This window comes from Oreochromis aureus, linkage group 19 (assembly GCF_013358895.1).
Source record: "Oreochromis aureus strain Israel breed Guangdong linkage group 19, ZZ_aureus, whole genome shotgun sequence".
Lineage (NCBI taxonomy): Eukaryota > Metazoa > Chordata > Actinopteri > Cichliformes > Cichlidae > Oreochromis > Oreochromis aureus.
In genome coordinates, this window is record NC_052960.1 from 18,958,519 (window position 1) to 18,976,667 (window position 18,149).

Below are 18,149 nucleotides of genomic sequence, written 5' to 3' on the forward strand. Positions count from 1 at the left end.
ACCGAGACAAAAGCATTAACACACTCAGGAACGCAGAGTTTCTCCTTATAAAGACTTTATGTAGTGCTTTTTTTTTTTAAATAGAAATTTTATAAACAAGATAATGCTTAAGACTGAATATACATTAGGTTGAACAGTCAGTGGGTGGACAAAACAACACAAACCCTACATAAAAACATTAGCCATGCTTGTAATTTACCATTTGTGGTGGCTTGTGATTCTTGTAGATGCTTTCTTTTTTTCAGCCCCGTGCTTCTTGTGATTTCACAGGCTGGTATTTTAATCTTTATACGAGTTAGTGTGTCACTAGAAAATAATTTAAAATGGCAAAAACTAAATCCAAAACCAGAAAAACTGTATGATCAAACAGTGGTCATAAGAGGCGCCTTAGCAACACAGATGTAAATGAATACTTCATGAACATGTGTCCAACCTGAAGAAACACCAGTATGTTCATTTAACAAGCCTAACACTCTGAGATACAATCCTTGTATGGCGATGCAGCTGCAACCAAGCAGAACGAGGCATCACAGAAGAAAAGGCTCCTCTTACTGGAAGGTAAGTTTCAATGCTCATTTTCCACTTCAGCATCGTTCTGCATGACGGATGTGCAGCTGCTAATCTAAGCGATTGTGCTTCTGCAGAAACTCTCACGAGGCTTGATGAATGCTTACAATCAGGAAAACTAAACGGCATGGGGTAGTGACATCTCTGTAAAACCACATGAGAATGTATGTGACCTTTATCCCGAAGTTATGGGTTTATGTCGCCTTCAGTCACAGATAAGAAAAATTTTACCTTCTTTTTTTTCCAGAATTCTTCTTTGTGCTTTCTGGGTACAAGTAGATTTCCACATTGCACAATGACACTGACTGCCTTTTTATAGCAGGAATACAAGCATGAATAAATAACATCCAGTCATATGAGGTGAAATCTCATTTGTGTAAAATATGCAGCTGAAGTGTGCACATTGCCTTATAGTAACAAGAGTGCAGCACTGATTAGATAACAATGTCAAACATGTTTTTAGGCTTACGTATGGTAACATCCACACTATGTGACAAAACTAGAGAGCATGCTGGCTTTCCGTTGTGGTTAGTCGACGTCTGACAACTACAACTCACATTCTTGCTTAGCAGATCAATCAATCAGAGATTTATTCCTGTTTGCTCAGCTTGTACTCCCGTTTGATTCTGGAATAGGGCCCGATGCTGTCGTCAAACACAAAGTCCCACAATACCCGGCTCCAGGAAGTGTGTTGAGGCAGGGAGTCGTAATACTCGGCAGCGATTTCCTTGACCTGCCAACAGTTTAATAAAAAAAAAAAAAGTTAAAAATGAAAGAGAAGAAATATCAATGAGAAAGAAGGTGGTGGAGAAAGAGTAAATATTGCAGATGATGAGTGTATAGCCTGCATCTGAAGTGGAGAGTTAATGTGTGAAGTATTCGAGGGCTTTTATTTATTCAACCTAATTCGACATGACTGTATTTGACTAGAACAAATGCTGATTTGTGCAAATAGGACAGCATATTGTATGGTATTACACAAAACAGTACATGTTGGGGTGAATGCAGCTCGACATATCCTGACTGAAATGTTTTACTAGACAATGAAAAGGGGGCAGTGAGCGGGGGTTAAAATGTAACTAAACAAAATAGATTTTTTAAGAGTTGTTTAAACTCGTGGTCAACAAACCTAAAGGCCATTAACTTGTATTAAGTGCCAACACTCTGTCCTAATAGAGGCGGCAGTTAATCATTTACAAAAGCTCCCCATTAAGCCCATAAATATTTGCAATTAATGGGAAAAAGAAAGGAGATTTGTGGCATTTCCCAGTGTCTGTTGTATTTAGGTTCTAAAAGTCAGGAGAGGCCCATATCATCTGTCCACAGTACTCTGTGATATAAGTGCAACTGTGCTCATTTTTTAAGTTTACATGTTATAAATCTATTTATAACAGTAATACGGTCTCACCTGAGGTAGTTTACTGCCGGGTATGCTGGGAAAGTCATGGTGCTCCATGTGATACCCAACATTGAAGGTAATCAAGTTCAACGCTCCATAGTAGGAATAGGTCTCGTGTCCTTTAAGGAACATGTAGTGCTCAGCTATGAAATGTCCAGAGATCGGATGCAGTCCCATACCCAAGATAGATCCTGCAATGAGGTAAACGATGGGCTTCACCCCCCATAAATAGTAGATAATTAGATCTACTACAAACTGAACCATTGCATTCTGGATCTCAAGCTGACCCACTGGCTTTGGGTTGACCACTAATGGGCGCAGGGCGTAGAATAATGGCTGGAGGAAGAGCCAGAGGATCTTCCTGGCTGGGGTGCAGAAAAACCATCCCTCAAAGTCTGTAGGGATGTCAACATCAAGCTGGTCCCCTCCAAGATACCGGTGGTGGTCGATGTGGTACTTTTTGAAGGCGGCAGAGTAGGGCAGCCCGATGGGTAGGTTGGCCCACATGGCGAACCAGCGGTTCCACTTCGCCAGCTTGTTACCAAAAGCCACGTTGTGGGAGATGTCATGGATAGCCAGAGTCAGGGAGTGATTAATACAGCCTCCAAATGCATAGGCCCAGAAGAAGATCCATTTCCAGGAGAGGTCGCGGACCAGGAAGCAGGCCAGGAGTTGGGTTAGGACCATGCCCGATACCACCCACTTCAACTGGGGGTCTGGACCCATCAGAGACTTGATCTGTGGATATTTGGCTGAGGAGAGAAGCAAGAAAAAAGGGGGATGGAAAAGAGCAAAGGTAGGAGTGATGAGATTGTTGAAAAAGAAAGAGTAGCAGGAGTGGCAGAGGACATGTGAGGAAAAGGAATAATAGATTAAAGGAAGCAGTGGAGCAGATGAGGATAACAGAAATGAATTCATTAATTTTTCTGAAGCGGTGACTTTCACAACATATGTTTCACAGTAATTTTCCTAAGGTTGCTCTCAGCAAACACAGTCAAGCAAGCTGTGAGGTAGCTGCCCTTCTCTTGGGAAAACCACGCTGATAAAATTCAGCTTTAATTGGCAGAGGTGTTGTTTTGCTGTGGGAAATGAAACTCAGGGAGAAACAAAAGAGCATTTGAAAAATCATTCTTTTTTAAAAAAAAAGACTTACAATAAAAAATAAATCAAATAATTAGGTCATACAGGTTCTGATTTGTTGCACTGGCCCCACCTTATAGGAACAGCAAAGAAATTTGGGCAGGTAAGTGAGGAAAGCTTGTGCCAAGTGATCCGGCTACTAAGACTTTAAAGTCACACCATACAGAGCATATCCTATCATGCATTACATCAAAGTTAGCCACACACCATCGCGGGATGTCGCATGCAAATCTGATCTACTTCCTTAGTTTCAGGTTGTGTAATGTCTCTATGCAAAACATGCTTACCTTGATGACTAATAGAGTAAAGATACTGGGGCTGGGTCCCAGTGACCGTTTGATATTTTGATAGTCTCCTCTACGGACCAAATCCCCTTTATTCTATTAATGTTTACCCAACAAGAATTCCCTGTTGCTTCCCTGCAGTCTCCCATTGTGAAACAATCATTCATCAACATACAGGCATTACATCAACATTAGTATTGCTTTCTAACCTGTGGCTCAATGTGAGCTCACCTCCAGAGCGTCCTTCCCTTTTTCCTAATTAAAGCCGTTTATGGACCATAAATTTTCAGATGCTGTCACAGCCTGCCTCCAGGGTATAAAGTTAAATCAATGACCAGGCATCATAAAACTCCAGTTTTAACTTCTTAATGTGTCCGTGCAGAACACATGTTGTAAAGCCATTAGAGGATTTTGACTTCATCGTGTCAGAGAAGAAAGGCCTTCCATTTGCCTTACTGTTAGATAATTTTCCAGCGTAGGGTATCAGCCTCAGGTTTCAACTAGAAAGGCCAAGGCCAAAATTAATTCACACATTATTCTGTTCAACATGTGGTGGTTGATCACATGTGTGGTCTCATAAGCATCTGTAATGACAGGCACTCCTTTGAATGTGCAGTATAATATTAAGTTTATGGCCTGTGAGTCCCACCTGAACCTTCAGTCTACAGACACGAAAAAAAAAGCCACTTAATTTATTAAACTACTTATTTTTCTATCACAAGGTGCCATTTCCATCAAATGGTAAAGCAAAAGGATCAGAAGCACGATTACCTCTAACACATCTCTCCACTACATCCCTGTCCCCTCAGAGGAGAGGACAATAAACAGTTAAATAATTTAGGATTTTGTGGTGTCAAGAAACCCACCACCTACTAGGAGTGTCTTTCACACCCAAGTAAGCATGCAAATACTGGGTAAAGGATTAAATAGACTTCAGCAGGTTAGGAGGTTGTCAAGCAAAGCTTTTAATTGATTAAATGACGGATCAGATAACCTATTAGTTTGTGATACATATTTTATAGGCAAGGTTAAATAAAAACAAAAAAAATGGAAACTCCAAACACTGTCTGGATACATATTTTGTTGGGTCACTCATGTCACGATTAAAAGGATTTCCCAGAAACCTGTACAACCTTTCTTATCATTTAAGAGTGTGACAGTCATGATTTAGAAATGTGAACTGTCACTAAGTTCCTATTATTTCACAAGTTAGGGGGATTTGGAAAAAAGAAATGCTGAAGTGAATTAAATGTGTCACTATCACGAGCCTGAAACAGTGATAATGCTCTTTCATACCATGTGTTTCCTTTTAAGAAATAACTGACTTTAGTTTAAAAACCGCAATCAAAAGCAAACATGAAGACTGCAACATCAGATTTGAAATTCCACTCACAGCACGCTGTACTCTTATTTATTTAATTGTTCGTTTGCATTGGTTTTAACTGGAGTACACTGCAGGTACACGCTATACCTTCGCCATTAAAATACACGGTCTTAAAGTAATACGTAAATCGTATTCGTCGCACCTAAAAGAGTATAAGTATGCGTAACTTCAAGTACAAGTAATAAAACTGTGTGTTTATCATGAGCGGCATGTCCGTTTCTACGTTTTCACTGCATCCATTGTGAGCTGATAGCTCGTTAAGCAACTGCTTGTAAACAGGTTTAACCGGCTACAGTTTTATAAGTAGAGTATAGTCAGGGAAAAAAAACTCTGACCTTAACTGTTAACACAGTGACTTTTAAAGCGCAGTTTCTGGCGGATTAAAAAAAATCGTGATTTTTTGTTAATTCTTCTGTCATTTCTTACCCAGAATTTCCTTTCTTCTTGAAGTGTGCGGCTGGTCAGTGTAGACCCATTCAAAGTCGCCTCTTCCACCTGTCTTCCCCATGGCTATCCACTCTGCGTGTGAGGCAGCCGGCTCTGTGTCATCAAACCTTCCAAGTATCGGGGCACACCCACCTGGACAGGTTGAAGGCTGAAGGTTTAAGGTGTGGTCTCACGCCCCTCCTCCCAAAGCTGAAGCAGGGACAAACCTGCCTGTGCACCTGCTGAAATGCATGCAACCCCAGAGCGCGTGTTTTCTGCCCTGGAGACTAGAAACCTTTTTTTACTATGTTGTACTAAGGGGAGGTGGGACTGTAATGGTACTACAGTAGGCGTATATTCTCAAAGAATGAGTGAAGATTTTAGCTGGAAAACACACACAGCTTACACATTGTAACTGTCAAGGTCAGAATTTTTGCTTTAAGCTTGGGTATCAATGTTGCGCTTTTTTTTTTTTGGTTAAATTTCCAACTCATTTGTTTCAACTACACGAGTCATTAATGATCTGTCATGGAAAAAATAGCAAGCTTTTCCTCTTTTCTGTAATTTGCTGTTTTTTTGTTTCATTTATTTGTAAATTGAATATTTCTGAGTTTGATAAGAAAAACAAAAACATTAACTTAAACATGTCCCCTTTATTTAAATTATAAACTGGATCATCAAAAACCGCATTTTACCATATGATAAAAACACAAACTGTGAACCCATAATGCAGATAATGATTTGTATGGTACAAATACAGATACAGTATTTAGTTTGTGTCGTCAGATACTCATAGGATATGTATATTTAAATACAAAAATACAAAATAATATGCAAATTTATATTTATTTCATATAAATATAATTTTTTTCCTATAAATATGTGTGTAATGATCTGTAACCTAAGGGTATTCTACTTGTCAGGGCACTTTTTCCTCAAATCTCGCGAGATTTCAGAACTGGAGCGTTGTGGCGGCGAGAATACACTAGTGAGACTGTGGAGTTGTTGTCGGAGAGAGCGAGAGGGGGGGCAGATAGAGAGTAGAGAGGAGGGAAGGCTAGAGTGTAAAAAATAGCAATAGGAAGAAGCAATACACGAAAGTTATCATGGCATCGGGGGACACCCTGTACATAGAAACAGATGGCTCAGAAATGCCGGCCGAAATAGTTGAATTGCACGAAATCGAAGTAGAGACAATCGAGACCACAGTTGTTGGAGACGACGGTGAGCACCAGCCTATGATCGCCTTACAGCCTCTCGATACAGATGATCCGAACTCGATTCACCCGCACCAGGAGGTGATTTTGGTGCAGACGAGAGAAGAAGTGGTGGGTGAAGATGACTCCGAACTGCACACAGATGATGGTTTCGAGGACCAAATTCTTATCCCAGTGCCCGCCGTGGAGGAGGACTATATCGAACAGACTCTGGTTACTGTGGCCGGGAAAAGCTCGTCAACAGGCCGGATGAAGAAGGCTGGGAGCGGAAAGAAATCGGGCAAAAAGAGCTACCTGAGTGGGGGAGAAATGGGCAGAAAATGGGAACAGAAGCAGGTCCAGATAAAGACGTTGGAGGGAGAATTTTCAGTCACTATGTGGGCATCGGGTAAGTTAAGTGAATTCCTGCAAGCTGGCGCCTCGCTTTGTTCTCAGGATGTGTGTCGTGTGACTGGGCCCTGCTGGGGCCTTGTCCTCCGCCAAAGTAGGAAACATTTCCTAACTCCGAGCCACTTAAACTCCATTTGAAATGTTTTTGTTTTTATGGGAAGCCATGTTTTATGTGTCGATGGGCGCCGCCATATTTCCCCGGTCTAGAAAGTATGGCGGCCCGAAAAAATGGCGTTTATTTGGCCGACGAAGATGGCGGCGAGAGTGGGAGCGAGTGCAGCTAGCTCCGCTAGGCCGCTGTGGCGCAGTTCAGTTCAGCTTAGCGAAGTCCGTGGAGGTGGTGCATTCAGGAACCCCTCAACATTACAGTTTTTCTCCTTTAGTCACGCGTTTTTTAGTCACATGATTTTAAAAATACAATAAACTGTGTATTTTGTTTTGGAAAGTATATCGTGTTTTTAAATTATTTGCGTGACCCATAAAAAGTGCGATTTTTATCAGCTTCATGTAGAAACTGGTTTTAATTCAAGTGGTTGTTTAACACATGGAGAAGATGAAAATCGAGGTGATTAAAGAACAGATCAGGTTTCAATGCAAATTTTATTTGGAAAACATTTTTGTTTTTAAACTTTGTGCAGCAGACCTCACCTTACTTGCATTTCTACAATGAGTCGTTATGTATTTAACGCAAAACCTTTTCAATTGTCTTTTTTCCCTAACATTTTATGTTGAATAGACTGTGACACAAATGCACCCATCCGTACTGTTTGGAAAACTGTTTATAGTGTACTAAGACTTTTGAGATTTAACCATTTGCGACTCAACAGAAATCACCTATTTAGCAACAACCGGGATTTTCCGTAATATTTAAGTAGGAAATGAGTGAGGACAAAGAGAGCTCAAAATGCACTGCTGCAGTTATGGATTTCTGTTAAAAACTGTCCCACTATTTTTTAGATGACAAAAAGGACATAGACCACGAGGAGCAAATCACAGGAGAAAACTCTCCTCCAGATTATTCGGAATACATGACAGGGAAGAAGCTTCCTCCTGGAGGCATCCCAGGCATTGATCTATCAGACCCCAAACAGCTGGCAGAGTTTGCAAGGTAAGTAGTGATAATGTTGACACACAGTGCAGCTTTCAAAACAAAACTGTATTGGCTCCATGAAAGACAGACAAGAAACCCTGCTGAAAGCTCTGGAGATTTGATAGATTAGATGCAGTTTTGCACACTCTTGTTTTGTGTGAAGTGCAGTATTGAGCAAAAATGCAACTCCACTTTACCATATGTAAATGCATACAATGCTATTTTAAAGTAATGCTAAAAATAGCACTGTATGCAAATAAATGCTATTTATCTCTTTTCCATTTTTTTTTTTTATGCCAGTTTACATGCAGCTACTTCCATTTCTATTGCAGAATGAAGCCGAGAAAAGTAAAAGAAGATGACGCACCCAGGACGATAGCCTGTCCACACAAAGTAAGTGTGCTCTGCGGTGAATCAGTGTGCATGTTGCAGCTCAGAAGTTTGCTCATTGTTGTGTATTTGTTATGACACCTCTTTTTTGAGAATTTGCAAGAATGTTTTGCATTGGTATGCCTTTATGTTCATACAAGTTAAACTAATTGTGTTTTCTCTTCCCTGTCAGGGATGTACCAAGATGTTCAGGGATAACTCTGCAATGAGGAAACACTTGCACACCCACGGGCCTCGGGTGCACGTCTGCGCAGAGTGCGGCAAAGCGTTTGTCGAGAGTTCGAAATTGAAGAGGCATCAACTCGTACACACGGGAGAGAAACCTTTCCAGGTGAGGTCCCACACGTGACACACTGTCAGTTGTTTGGCTTTCTCAGAAAGCCTGCAAATATTTACTTTGATTTAATAGTAGGACATAAAAATGCATACCGAAGTGTTTACCTTACTCGACTAGGTTTGTGTGTTTTAAGAGTGGTTATATGCAAATTTTGCTATTTCATCGTAAGGCTACTGATTTATTCGTGAGCTGACTTGAGACATGAAGTAGCATTAACACTCTCTCTGTCTCTTTCCCAGTGCACATTTGAGGGCTGTGGCAAGCGGTTCTCCCTGGACTTTAACTTGCGCACACATGTGCGTATTCACACTGGAGACCGTCCGTATGTTTGCCCCTTTGATGGCTGTAACAAAAAATTTGCCCAGTCCACCAACCTGAAGTCTCACATCCTCACACACGCCAAAGCCAAAAATAACCAGTGAATGAGCCGCGCTTCAGACGAACGACAACGTAAGCAAACACTGGAGGATTTGACCTGTATGTTCGCTCCTTCGACAGCCAAATGATCCCTTGGCCTGCTTTGTTGTGACATAAGAAGTCCCTTTGTGTTGCCTCTAGGTAAAACGTTTAAACGGAAAAAGGCGTCTTCATAAACTTTTTGATACACGGAGGTTTGAACAAGCAACTTGTGAGAACCCCAACCCCCTCAGGCCTCTTACCCTACTTTGGCTCTGCCTGGATGGAACAACTTAACAGTTTCTTCTTGTGGAGATATTATTTCATGGATCTGCACCTGAGAAACTTATTTATACCTTAACACAAGCAGTTTAAAAAAAAAAAAAAAGTTTTTGCAATATTCTTCAAATTTGCGTCAATCCTTAGCAATGACACATTTTCAATTTTGTACTTTTCCCCAAGTGTGCATATTGTACACTAATCAACAGAAGTCCTTTTCAGACATGGGATCTATGAAAGTGATGGCGTTCTGTCCTTCAGACGTAGGTCATTTTTATGTTTATGTTTTTCTCAAAGTTTTATTTAGACACACACCTGACGGTGATGGGGAGAGTCGCAGTACGCGTGCAGCGCTTGCCCTTCCTGGAAAAGCCTTGTTGACTCTGTGACAGCAGGTTTTCTCAGGATCGACTCTTTTCACTGTGTTTTTAGTTTCTTCTGTCATCGTCACTAAGCAGGTTGTGTGTATATGTGCTGCTCAGAGAGCTGCACGCTGCCTCTCGCACACAGGCTCAGAGAAAGAGAGATGTCTCTTCTGTTTATTGAAAGAGGAATGTCTTTATCATAAATTAGAACCTGATTTTGGAGAGATTGTATTGCTGTTTAGGGCATTCCCTAATGAACTCAGCAACTCGCAAAGTTTAAATGGAAGCATGCACAGTCAAAATCACTCAATGCCCCTCTCTTAATTTGACTGCATGCATTCAGATTTGTCTTGAAAAGTTAGAAGTAAATGTTTCCAGGTCCGACCTAATGAGATTGCCATTTAAGGATAAGTGCACATACACTTGTGCAGCTGATGCATTCAGGTGCCATCAAGATTAATGAAAGGGATTGCATGTCTGAAAGGGGCTGTAGGCTCTGTGGTAATGTATGTAGTCAGATTGTCTCTGTAGCTCTTCTTCGAAGAGGTTTCGGTTTGTTTTACCTCCTCCCTTTCTTCCTCACGAGTGTGTTTCGAGGATGTGACTGGGTGGTCTCTGCATATTTTCATTTTCTACAACACAATATCCTGTAGATCATAGACATGTGATTTTCAATAGTAATCAGTGATTAAAATGTTTCCCCCTTGCACTACCAATGCAAAACGGTGTCATTTGTTCTCAGTTTGAAATCATTCTCAAATATTTTATACTTAATTAAAAAAACAAAAAAACAAACTAAACCCTCCATTGTCATATAACTGGGATACTTGTATATGTTTGGTACTATAGAATAATAAGAATGTAACGGGTTAACTTGTCGAAGTCTTTCACAGGGAAGTACCGAACCTGGGTTTCCTCTTTAATTCAAATAGAAAATAAAGAAGTGGAACTTCTTTTTGTTTAATCCTTTTCCATAGTGCATATATACACAAATAGCAGTTTTATGTCATCTTACAGCTTGAACTTTAGCAGTTACAAAGGGTCATCTGTAAAAATTAGTTTGTCGGCTTGTTTTTCTTCACGTGACAGGATACTGAAAACAGAGGCCAGAGGCTGTGTTGACATTTGCATTGGAAATGACAGGGCAGAATTTTCAAATTTAACTAGTTTGTATACCTAGGAGTTTAGTAATAACCCACATATATTACTTTTATCTATTTACAATTATTTTCAATGCATATTCTGCAGATTATTCTTGTTTAATAATATAGTAAAATGTTAGCTTCAGAGTGTGGCGATTGACGAATTTACCTGACAGGTGAAAGGTCTGTGATTTTTGAGACTGAGGGGAGACAAAAATCCCTGAGAGGGTTGAGCCACTAAGGCTGATTGTTGTAAAAGTCAAATATGTAGCTCTGGCTCCCGTGGCAACCCATTGTGACAGCCAAAGGAAGCTCTAATAAGCTCACATTTCCAAACTGCAACCATCATAACATACTTTCAAACATTGAGGATAATACTGAGCACCCATCTGACATTTTGTTGTACATAATCTGGCTTTAATCAGTCCACAAAAATAGCAAAGGCAGTGCTTCCACAACAAATAAAACTGATTTGTGGAAAAAACCCAAGTACAACAATGCTGGTGGGTAGAATTGCTGAATCACTTCAAATCCACATATTACAACACATCACAGCAGCAAATCAAGATTTCAAAGGTCCTCTTAATCAGCACACCACAAAGTATGTTCCCCTTTTTAGTGCACATACATGAGCGGTGTTATAAAAATCTGAAACAACACGATGACTTGTACCTAGTTTATCCCTGCCGAGTAGTTTGGAAGTCTCGTTCCCAGTACAGATCAGATATTAATCCAGCTCACAATCATTAACAATCAACATCACTTATTTTAAAACAAGCTGTGCATAAGAAGTGATTACAGTATATTTTTCCACCTTTTCATTAAAGTTATTTAATCTTTTTGCATAGCCGACTGTACGTCCTCACTGTGTATCTAGAGGGATGGATGTAAAGCCAAGAATATCTCAAATCTGGGTCAGTTAAAAATGCAGTGAACAGCAGAAAATGGCAGCTGTAGAACAGCATTAAAAAACTACCACTATAATTATCCCTGACAAACATACTTGAACAGTTTGAAGCCTTAAAATGAGAGGTGACGCAATTATCCTTAAATGATTCAGCAAACAAAAATCTTTAGGAGATCAATAATCCTTCAACATCAAACGTATACCTGAATAAAACCAAAAGAGGCAACCTAGAGTATAGCTATTCGATCCTCTTGCCTTTGGCATTGTGTGTGTGTCTGGCGTCTACTCTCAGAGCAGGCGCTGGTGGGTTATTTGCAGCTAATCACTCAGGAGGACAGCCAGCAGGGCGGGATAGTTTGGCGTACCCCAGCCGGTAACGGGATCCCACGAAGGTGCGGCACAGAAACCCTGCCCTTGAACCTGCTCGTCCAGACAGCCATAGTGGCAACCTTCAGTTACCTTGAGACAAAAGTGAACGGCATTTAGGAACCAGACCTCGACCATGGATATTTGGTTTCTGGTTTTAAAAAAATGCCTTAATGAATAACCGTCATAACAGTAGCAGCGTAAACAAAGCTTGTTTTTCGGCTAAAGCATCGCACTGCGTATGTTATGTAATCTATACAAGTGGAGCATTCTTCAATAGTTTGGTAACAACAAGAGTCCTCCAATAATTACTTCAAGTACAGTAATAGTATAATTAGCTGCACTTACATCAAATAAGGCCTTTCCATTCAGCTTGTAGAGTCGGGGGTTGAGGAAGCCCAGGGCAGGCAGGCCCTTCATGAAACGTTGATCATTGATGAGGGAAAGCATACCTCCGACTACAGGGGTCGATGCCTGGATGGGTAAGCAATGCATGTGAGATGAAATGAGCCACAAGAAGCAGACATTCATAGCAAGTGATTTACGGTAAGTGCCAACTGCTGCAGGTGCAGCAGGTGGTGAATGGGGGTGGCTACACTTTGTAAACGCAAACATTTCTTTAACTGAAATAAACCTCCCATGATGTGTACGCTTTTGTACTAAATGTAAAGGAAGCTGAAGAGCACAACATGGGGGAATGAAGCATGAACCTTTTAGACCTTCACTCATTTTAAAGCAAATCCCCTGGAGCTATTGAGTTTGTCTGCTCCGATCCATGCTAACTGTACAGAGTCTGTTCTGGAAACTGCAGCTACAGATATGTATGGTATAGATAAATGTATGTACAGATGTATGGTTGTGCATTTTTGTTGTATGCATATCAGTGTGTAGGCATGAATGCACTTGTCTGTGTGTATATGGGCCATTGGCTGGTGATTTGGAAATTAGATGAATATTTCTATTATTTATTAGACAGGACAGTTTGTCCATTAGGCTAATTTTATGGTTCTTCCGTTTCTTTTTTCCTCCTCTGCTACATTGTCAATTCTCTGTTTGCTACAAAGGATACTGACCGAGGTCCCTGACACCAACGGGACAGGCACTCTGTTGCTGACCACCCAGTAATTATCAGATAGGGCAGCCATGTCTGGGTAAGCCCTTCCGCTGGTATTGAAGTATGACTTAGGAGGGAGGGCTACAGTCTTTAGATAGCTATTCACCGCAGTGGTCTGTGGGAACACACACAGAGCACAGATAGCACTGTTTACACTGACTTTTGGAAGAAAAAAAAAACACACAATGATCACTGGATAAACAAATGAATGGAGATGGATCATAAATGAATCTCTCACTAAAGGCTGATGATTTGATGTTATTACCTGGTAGTCGGGCATCTTAAAGATGTTGCTGAAGCCTCCACCACTGATGGAGTCTGTGACTTCATACGTGACCTTATAGGGGTTCTTGAAGGATGTGCCTCCTACTGTAGTCACATACGGGCTGGAAACAAGAAGCTCTTTAGATATGTTTTTTTTTTTTTTAAATATACTGTCTGTTGCAAATAATTACACGCTGCTTTAGTTTCACAAAACTGGAGTTGATGTTTCACCTTGAGGCAGGGAAACTGGGCCTGAAGGTGTTTTCTTTGCCCAGATGTCTGCATCCAGCACCACTGTCACCTGAACACGACACAAGATCAGGGTGATTATAAGTGAGGTGACAGGTGATCGTGCAGCAAATCTTACTAATGACTGGCAGCCTATTGACTGTTGCTTTGGAGCCGTGATAAAAAGCAAGCAGAACAAAAAGGTATCGCGTACACATGCCGTGCCATCGGGGGTTTAGTATGAAACAATGGTGCTGTATTCATGTTTCAAGTGACATAATGATCTGACAATGAGAGTGACTTTACAGTCAGGTGACATATTGCCAAGGAGACAAAGGCTGTTATTTTCTTTACATGATCAGGTTTTTCTCAGGCCTCTAGAGAATTCCCCAGTTATTCAAGTCAAGTCTCATTTTTAACCAAGCTGACGAAAACAACAAAAAGCATCACAACATGTCACACATGTTACTGTTACAAATATTACTGTTATTACTGACCAGAAGCAAAGAGCAATGAGATTCCTCTGACGCCGGCCTTCATGAACTCTGTGTTGATGCGCATCATGTAGGCTGCAGATAGGCTGTCTTCATCATCTCCATAGCTGATAGTGTGAACCCAGGGCAGGCCAGTCATGTTGCTGAGCAAAATCATCCACTGGAGGAAAGGCTCCTGGGACTCATGGCGACCTGGAGGCACAGGAGAACAATTTAAAGGGAAAAAAGAAACATTACTCTGTGTGGAGGTTGTGTTTTTCTTGCTTTTAACTTCAAGCTCTGACCTCTTTGCTAAATGGGTTATCATTTCTATATCATGATTTTGTTTTGAATAATCTAAAAATAGAAAGACAAAGTCGGAAGTCTCTCTTTCTCATACCTGGATTGGTGAAGACCCAAGTGGAGATGTTTGCCCCTGTGCTCATGATGTACTCTACATCCAGACTGGCCTCTATACCAGCCTTTCCTCCCCCCTGGGTGCCTACAACTCGATCCACCTCAGACCGATGCTGGAAGCCACCACCGAACATGGCCATGAACTCAGCCAAGTCGGCGGGATGGTAATACTGCTCCAAAAACTAAAAGAGAAAGCAGCTAGCTAAAGTGAAAAATTACACCACGTTATAGTCAGATTAAAGACTTGGAGCTGAAGGTTATATGGCTAGTTGCAACATTTAACCTTTCATCCCTTAAATAAAAGGTGAGTGTATCATACTTGAGCTACAGCTTGGCTGTTGTTCTGAACTGATCCCACATCAGCTGATGTTAGATTGTAGCGAGTCCTTAAAACGGAAGGAGTCACCCCGAGGTGAAACCCTGCCTTAGACTTCTGCTTCTTGCTGAGATCCAGTCCCTTGGGAGGAAGACGGTGAAGTCCTCCAACTGCAGAAGCATACACACATTAAAAAAAAATGCAATCCCACATCCACTTTCTTAACCACTTATGTACTTCAGGGTCACGGGGGCGGCAGTGTCAATGCAGATCCAAACCTAATCATATGAGATGCTCTCATAAAGTTCAAAGACTTTGTCATTTTTAATGACAAAGTCTTTGAACCCAAATATATCTCCTCACCTGCATCTCCAGCCCACTTTTAGTGTAGTTTCTATTTATTCCTTTTTTGATTAGTCACTGAAGTGCCATTCTGACCACTTGCACGTGGGTATTTACGATTTCACCAGAAATATCCGAGAGAAACCCTCAACTTCTGTGTAAAAAATTACCCTGCGGCTAAGCACCAGGACCTACACACCAAGCAACAGTTCTAAGGAAAAAGTGAAAAGTGTCCAAGTTGGTGCAGTGGTTAGCGGTGTCACCTTACACCAGCAAGGTTCCTGATTTCAATTCTGGCTGTACTTAAGGTGGTTAGAATAAAGCGCTATATGATGATTAAAAGTGTGACTTGTAGGGCTTTAATAGGTCATTAACACTGCAGAAGCGGTGATTACATGTAAACACACACACGACACTGGAGTTTTCTTGGCCACAATGACAATTTAGGTAACCACCCGAAAGTTTAGGCCCTATGTGACATTATCCTCTTCCCCAAAATAAAATTCCTGGTAAAAAAAAAATTGTAATGAAAAGGTTATTGAGGATCCAGTGGGCGTTAGTGACATCCATTCAAGTGGACTGAACGGACAAAGAAGCGATCTAAAAAAGGAAAGAAGCCAAGCTGGAGTTTTTGCAGCGAAATGTGAGTAGGTGTTTTTTTTTGTTGTTTTTTTTGCAGGCAATTGTAGAGCTTTATGACCTAGGTCTAAATAAAACAACATAATAATTAGCAGCTTTTGAAATGGAGCTCACCAAAGTCAAGGTGATGATGAACGTCATCGGGAACTGAGTATGGAGCTGAAGACCTCACTAAATAATGTCCATCTCTCATATAACGGTGAAATCTGCTTCCTGGAAGTAACCTCTCTGCAGTCCTGAGGGAAAAAAGCAAACAAAAGAATTCAGTACAACTATCATTTACTGTGATTACCATGCAAACACATGCAAGTCCATCTATGTGTGTTTAAAAAGGAAACAACGTAAAACAGATAAACTGGAACTTCTAGTAAGTGAAATCTACTCCTTGTCTCAGCCTTGATTTATGAATTTCACTGTACTCCAGCTCAATGTCTGTTTTTTTTTAACCCAAAACCGCATAAAGAGGAACTATATCACAAGATACAAGTATTAGTGCGAGATTTACACTGCTATAGAACTCGTGTCGAAGAAGTGACTTTGCACTTTAACTGTGTCAAGAGCAAGTGAGTTGAGTAAGCAGAACAAATGCTGCCAAAGAAATATGCTTACTCTGCAGTCATGGTGCACTGCAAAAAGTCCTGAGTGCGAACAGTTAGGCAGTTTGTAATCCCATGACTCTGCAGCCAGCGATGCACCACCTTCTCGGTCAGGTCAGAGGGACGGACGAGGGAGGCTACTTCCTCCAGACTGAGATGCTTACCTGGAGTGCAAACGAGCACAGGTTAACGTTTAAAGGAGTATTTCTTTCTGTTTTTAAAATGTAAAGGTTGCAGTTATCGGATAGATCCTTACCATACTGAACTGAGTCAGGGTCTGACACCAGCCTGAGCTTTTCCTCCAGCAGGTGAACATTCTGCTGCTTTAGGGCAAAGGTCAGTTCGAGCTCTTCTGTGGGACCAACCCGATCCACATGAGCCCACTCCTGTGGTATCCTGTGCAAAGAGGAATAAAGTTTTTGAAAATGTATTTCAACACTCAGAAATTAATGGCAAACATTTAAATGGCTGGGAGACCTGGTATAACAGACTTATTAACAAACACAGCACCCAGTAATTAATTACATATGAATTATACCTCACTTTACAGTCTATAGCTAGCAGAAAACTAGATGTAACTTAAAGTAACTAATAGATATGATAACAGATTTAAAATTGTATGTTTGCTCACAAGACATCCTGGTCTGACTCCAGATATCCACTCCAAACCACCGAACTGAATAACAAGAGCAAGGAGAAGACCAGTCTGCTGGAGAAAAGGAGAATTCAAAACATTAAAAATCAGATACACCCAAAACAAACCCGGAAGTTTTGTCAAAAATATAATTACACTTGGAAGCAGCTAGTGTTATTTCAGGTCGGTAACAAAAGATGTCTTGGTGCATCTTTGACGTCTCAATGTGATTCAGGTAAGAGGGTGAAATTAAAATCATACGCATTTTTTCCTACCTTCATGCACACATAGCGTTATACTAATGCTACATCTATTACAGAAAAGCGCTGTGTAGTTTATTACCACTTTAACCTGCTACATTAGCAGCAGCTATAGGTCACCAGTGACGTAAAAAAAAAAAAAATGTGGGTTAGCTACGTTTAAACAGTTCACGGTATCGCGGTATCTTTTCTTCATTATTTATGAAAATAAGCTCTGAAGTTATCTAAAGCACTCACAGTTTGTTCATGGTGTCCTCTCCTGTTTCAGCTTTCCAAACTCAAGCGGCCAGGTTAGTGTATGCGCACTAGTCATGTGACTTTTTTCACGTGATCAGCAACCGCTGCCCCCCCTCCCCCCACCACCGATCCTTTAACACGTTTGTAATGTAGTATGTTCTACTAACTTTAATTTTTGTTTTATATATGTTTGTTTTGTTTTTTTACTGCACGTAAACGCTGCTACTTTACGTGCAACAGTATTCAAATAGAACAAGAAAACTGGGTTCAAATCTGTATCATAGGACAGCCTTAATACACCACAAAACACATGGCTTCCGTAAAGGGGGTCCTCAGGTGTGTGAGAAGTGCTATCACCCAGCTTTTACGCAATTTCTTTATATTTTAGTTACAGAATATATATATATATATATATATATATATATATATATATATATATATATATATATATATATATATTTGTTTGAGTCTTTTTGCTTCTTCACACAAAATTAGGTCCACTTCAAAGGAATGTTTTTTTTCTTCCTTGTTTTTGCGTGTACCATTTTAA

At 40.6% G+C, this 18,149-nt stretch overlaps 3 protein-coding genes across 4 annotated transcripts; 1 reads left to right on the forward strand and 2 right to left on the reverse strand.

Moving 5' to 3' along the window:
* Positions 1-37: 37 nt before the first annotated feature.
* Positions 38-5,426, reverse strand: degs2 (delta(4)-desaturase, sphingolipid 2). Its single transcript, XM_031758388.2, has 3 exons — positions 5,201-5,426; positions 1,976-2,718; positions 38-1,300 (listed from the first exon to the last, which is right to left on the reverse strand). Exons 1-3 carry the CDS (start codon positions 5,280-5,282, stop codon positions 1,157-1,159), a joined length of 969 nt encoding a protein of 322 aa, XP_031614248.1. The 5' UTR covers positions 5,283-5,426; the 3' UTR covers positions 38-1,156.
* Positions 5,427-6,167: 741 nt separating this feature from the next.
* Positions 6,168-10,387, forward strand: yy1a (YY1 transcription factor a). Its single transcript, XM_031758262.2, has 5 exons — positions 6,168-6,805; positions 7,765-7,915; positions 8,230-8,290; positions 8,460-8,618; positions 8,864-10,387. The coding sequence occupies exons 1-5, from the start codon at positions 6,307-6,309 to the stop codon at positions 9,044-9,046; spliced, it is 1,053 nt and encodes a 350-aa protein (XP_031614122.1). The 5' UTR covers positions 6,168-6,306; the 3' UTR covers positions 9,047-10,387.
* Positions 10,388-11,201: 814 nt separating this feature from the next.
* On the reverse strand, positions 11,202-17,687 carry tpp1 (tripeptidyl peptidase I). Of its 2 annotated transcripts, none has more exons than XM_031758250.2 (13): positions 17,600-17,687; positions 17,100-17,174; positions 16,725-16,864; positions 16,482-16,632; positions 15,987-16,108; positions 14,895-15,061; positions 14,559-14,757; positions 14,183-14,371; positions 13,689-13,758; positions 13,459-13,579; positions 13,153-13,308; positions 12,428-12,553; positions 11,202-12,172 (listed from the first exon to the last, which is right to left on the reverse strand). In XM_031758250.2, exons 1-13 carry the CDS (start codon positions 17,608-17,610, stop codon positions 12,032-12,034), a joined length of 1,668 nt encoding a protein of 555 aa, XP_031614110.1. In that variant the 5' UTR covers positions 17,611-17,687; the 3' UTR covers positions 11,202-12,031. The 2 variants fall into 2 exon arrangements, with proteins under 2 accessions (XP_031614110.1, XP_031614107.1); XM_031758247.2 differs by having other exon boundaries at positions 17,100-17,177.
* Positions 17,688-18,149: the final 462 nt, after the last annotated feature.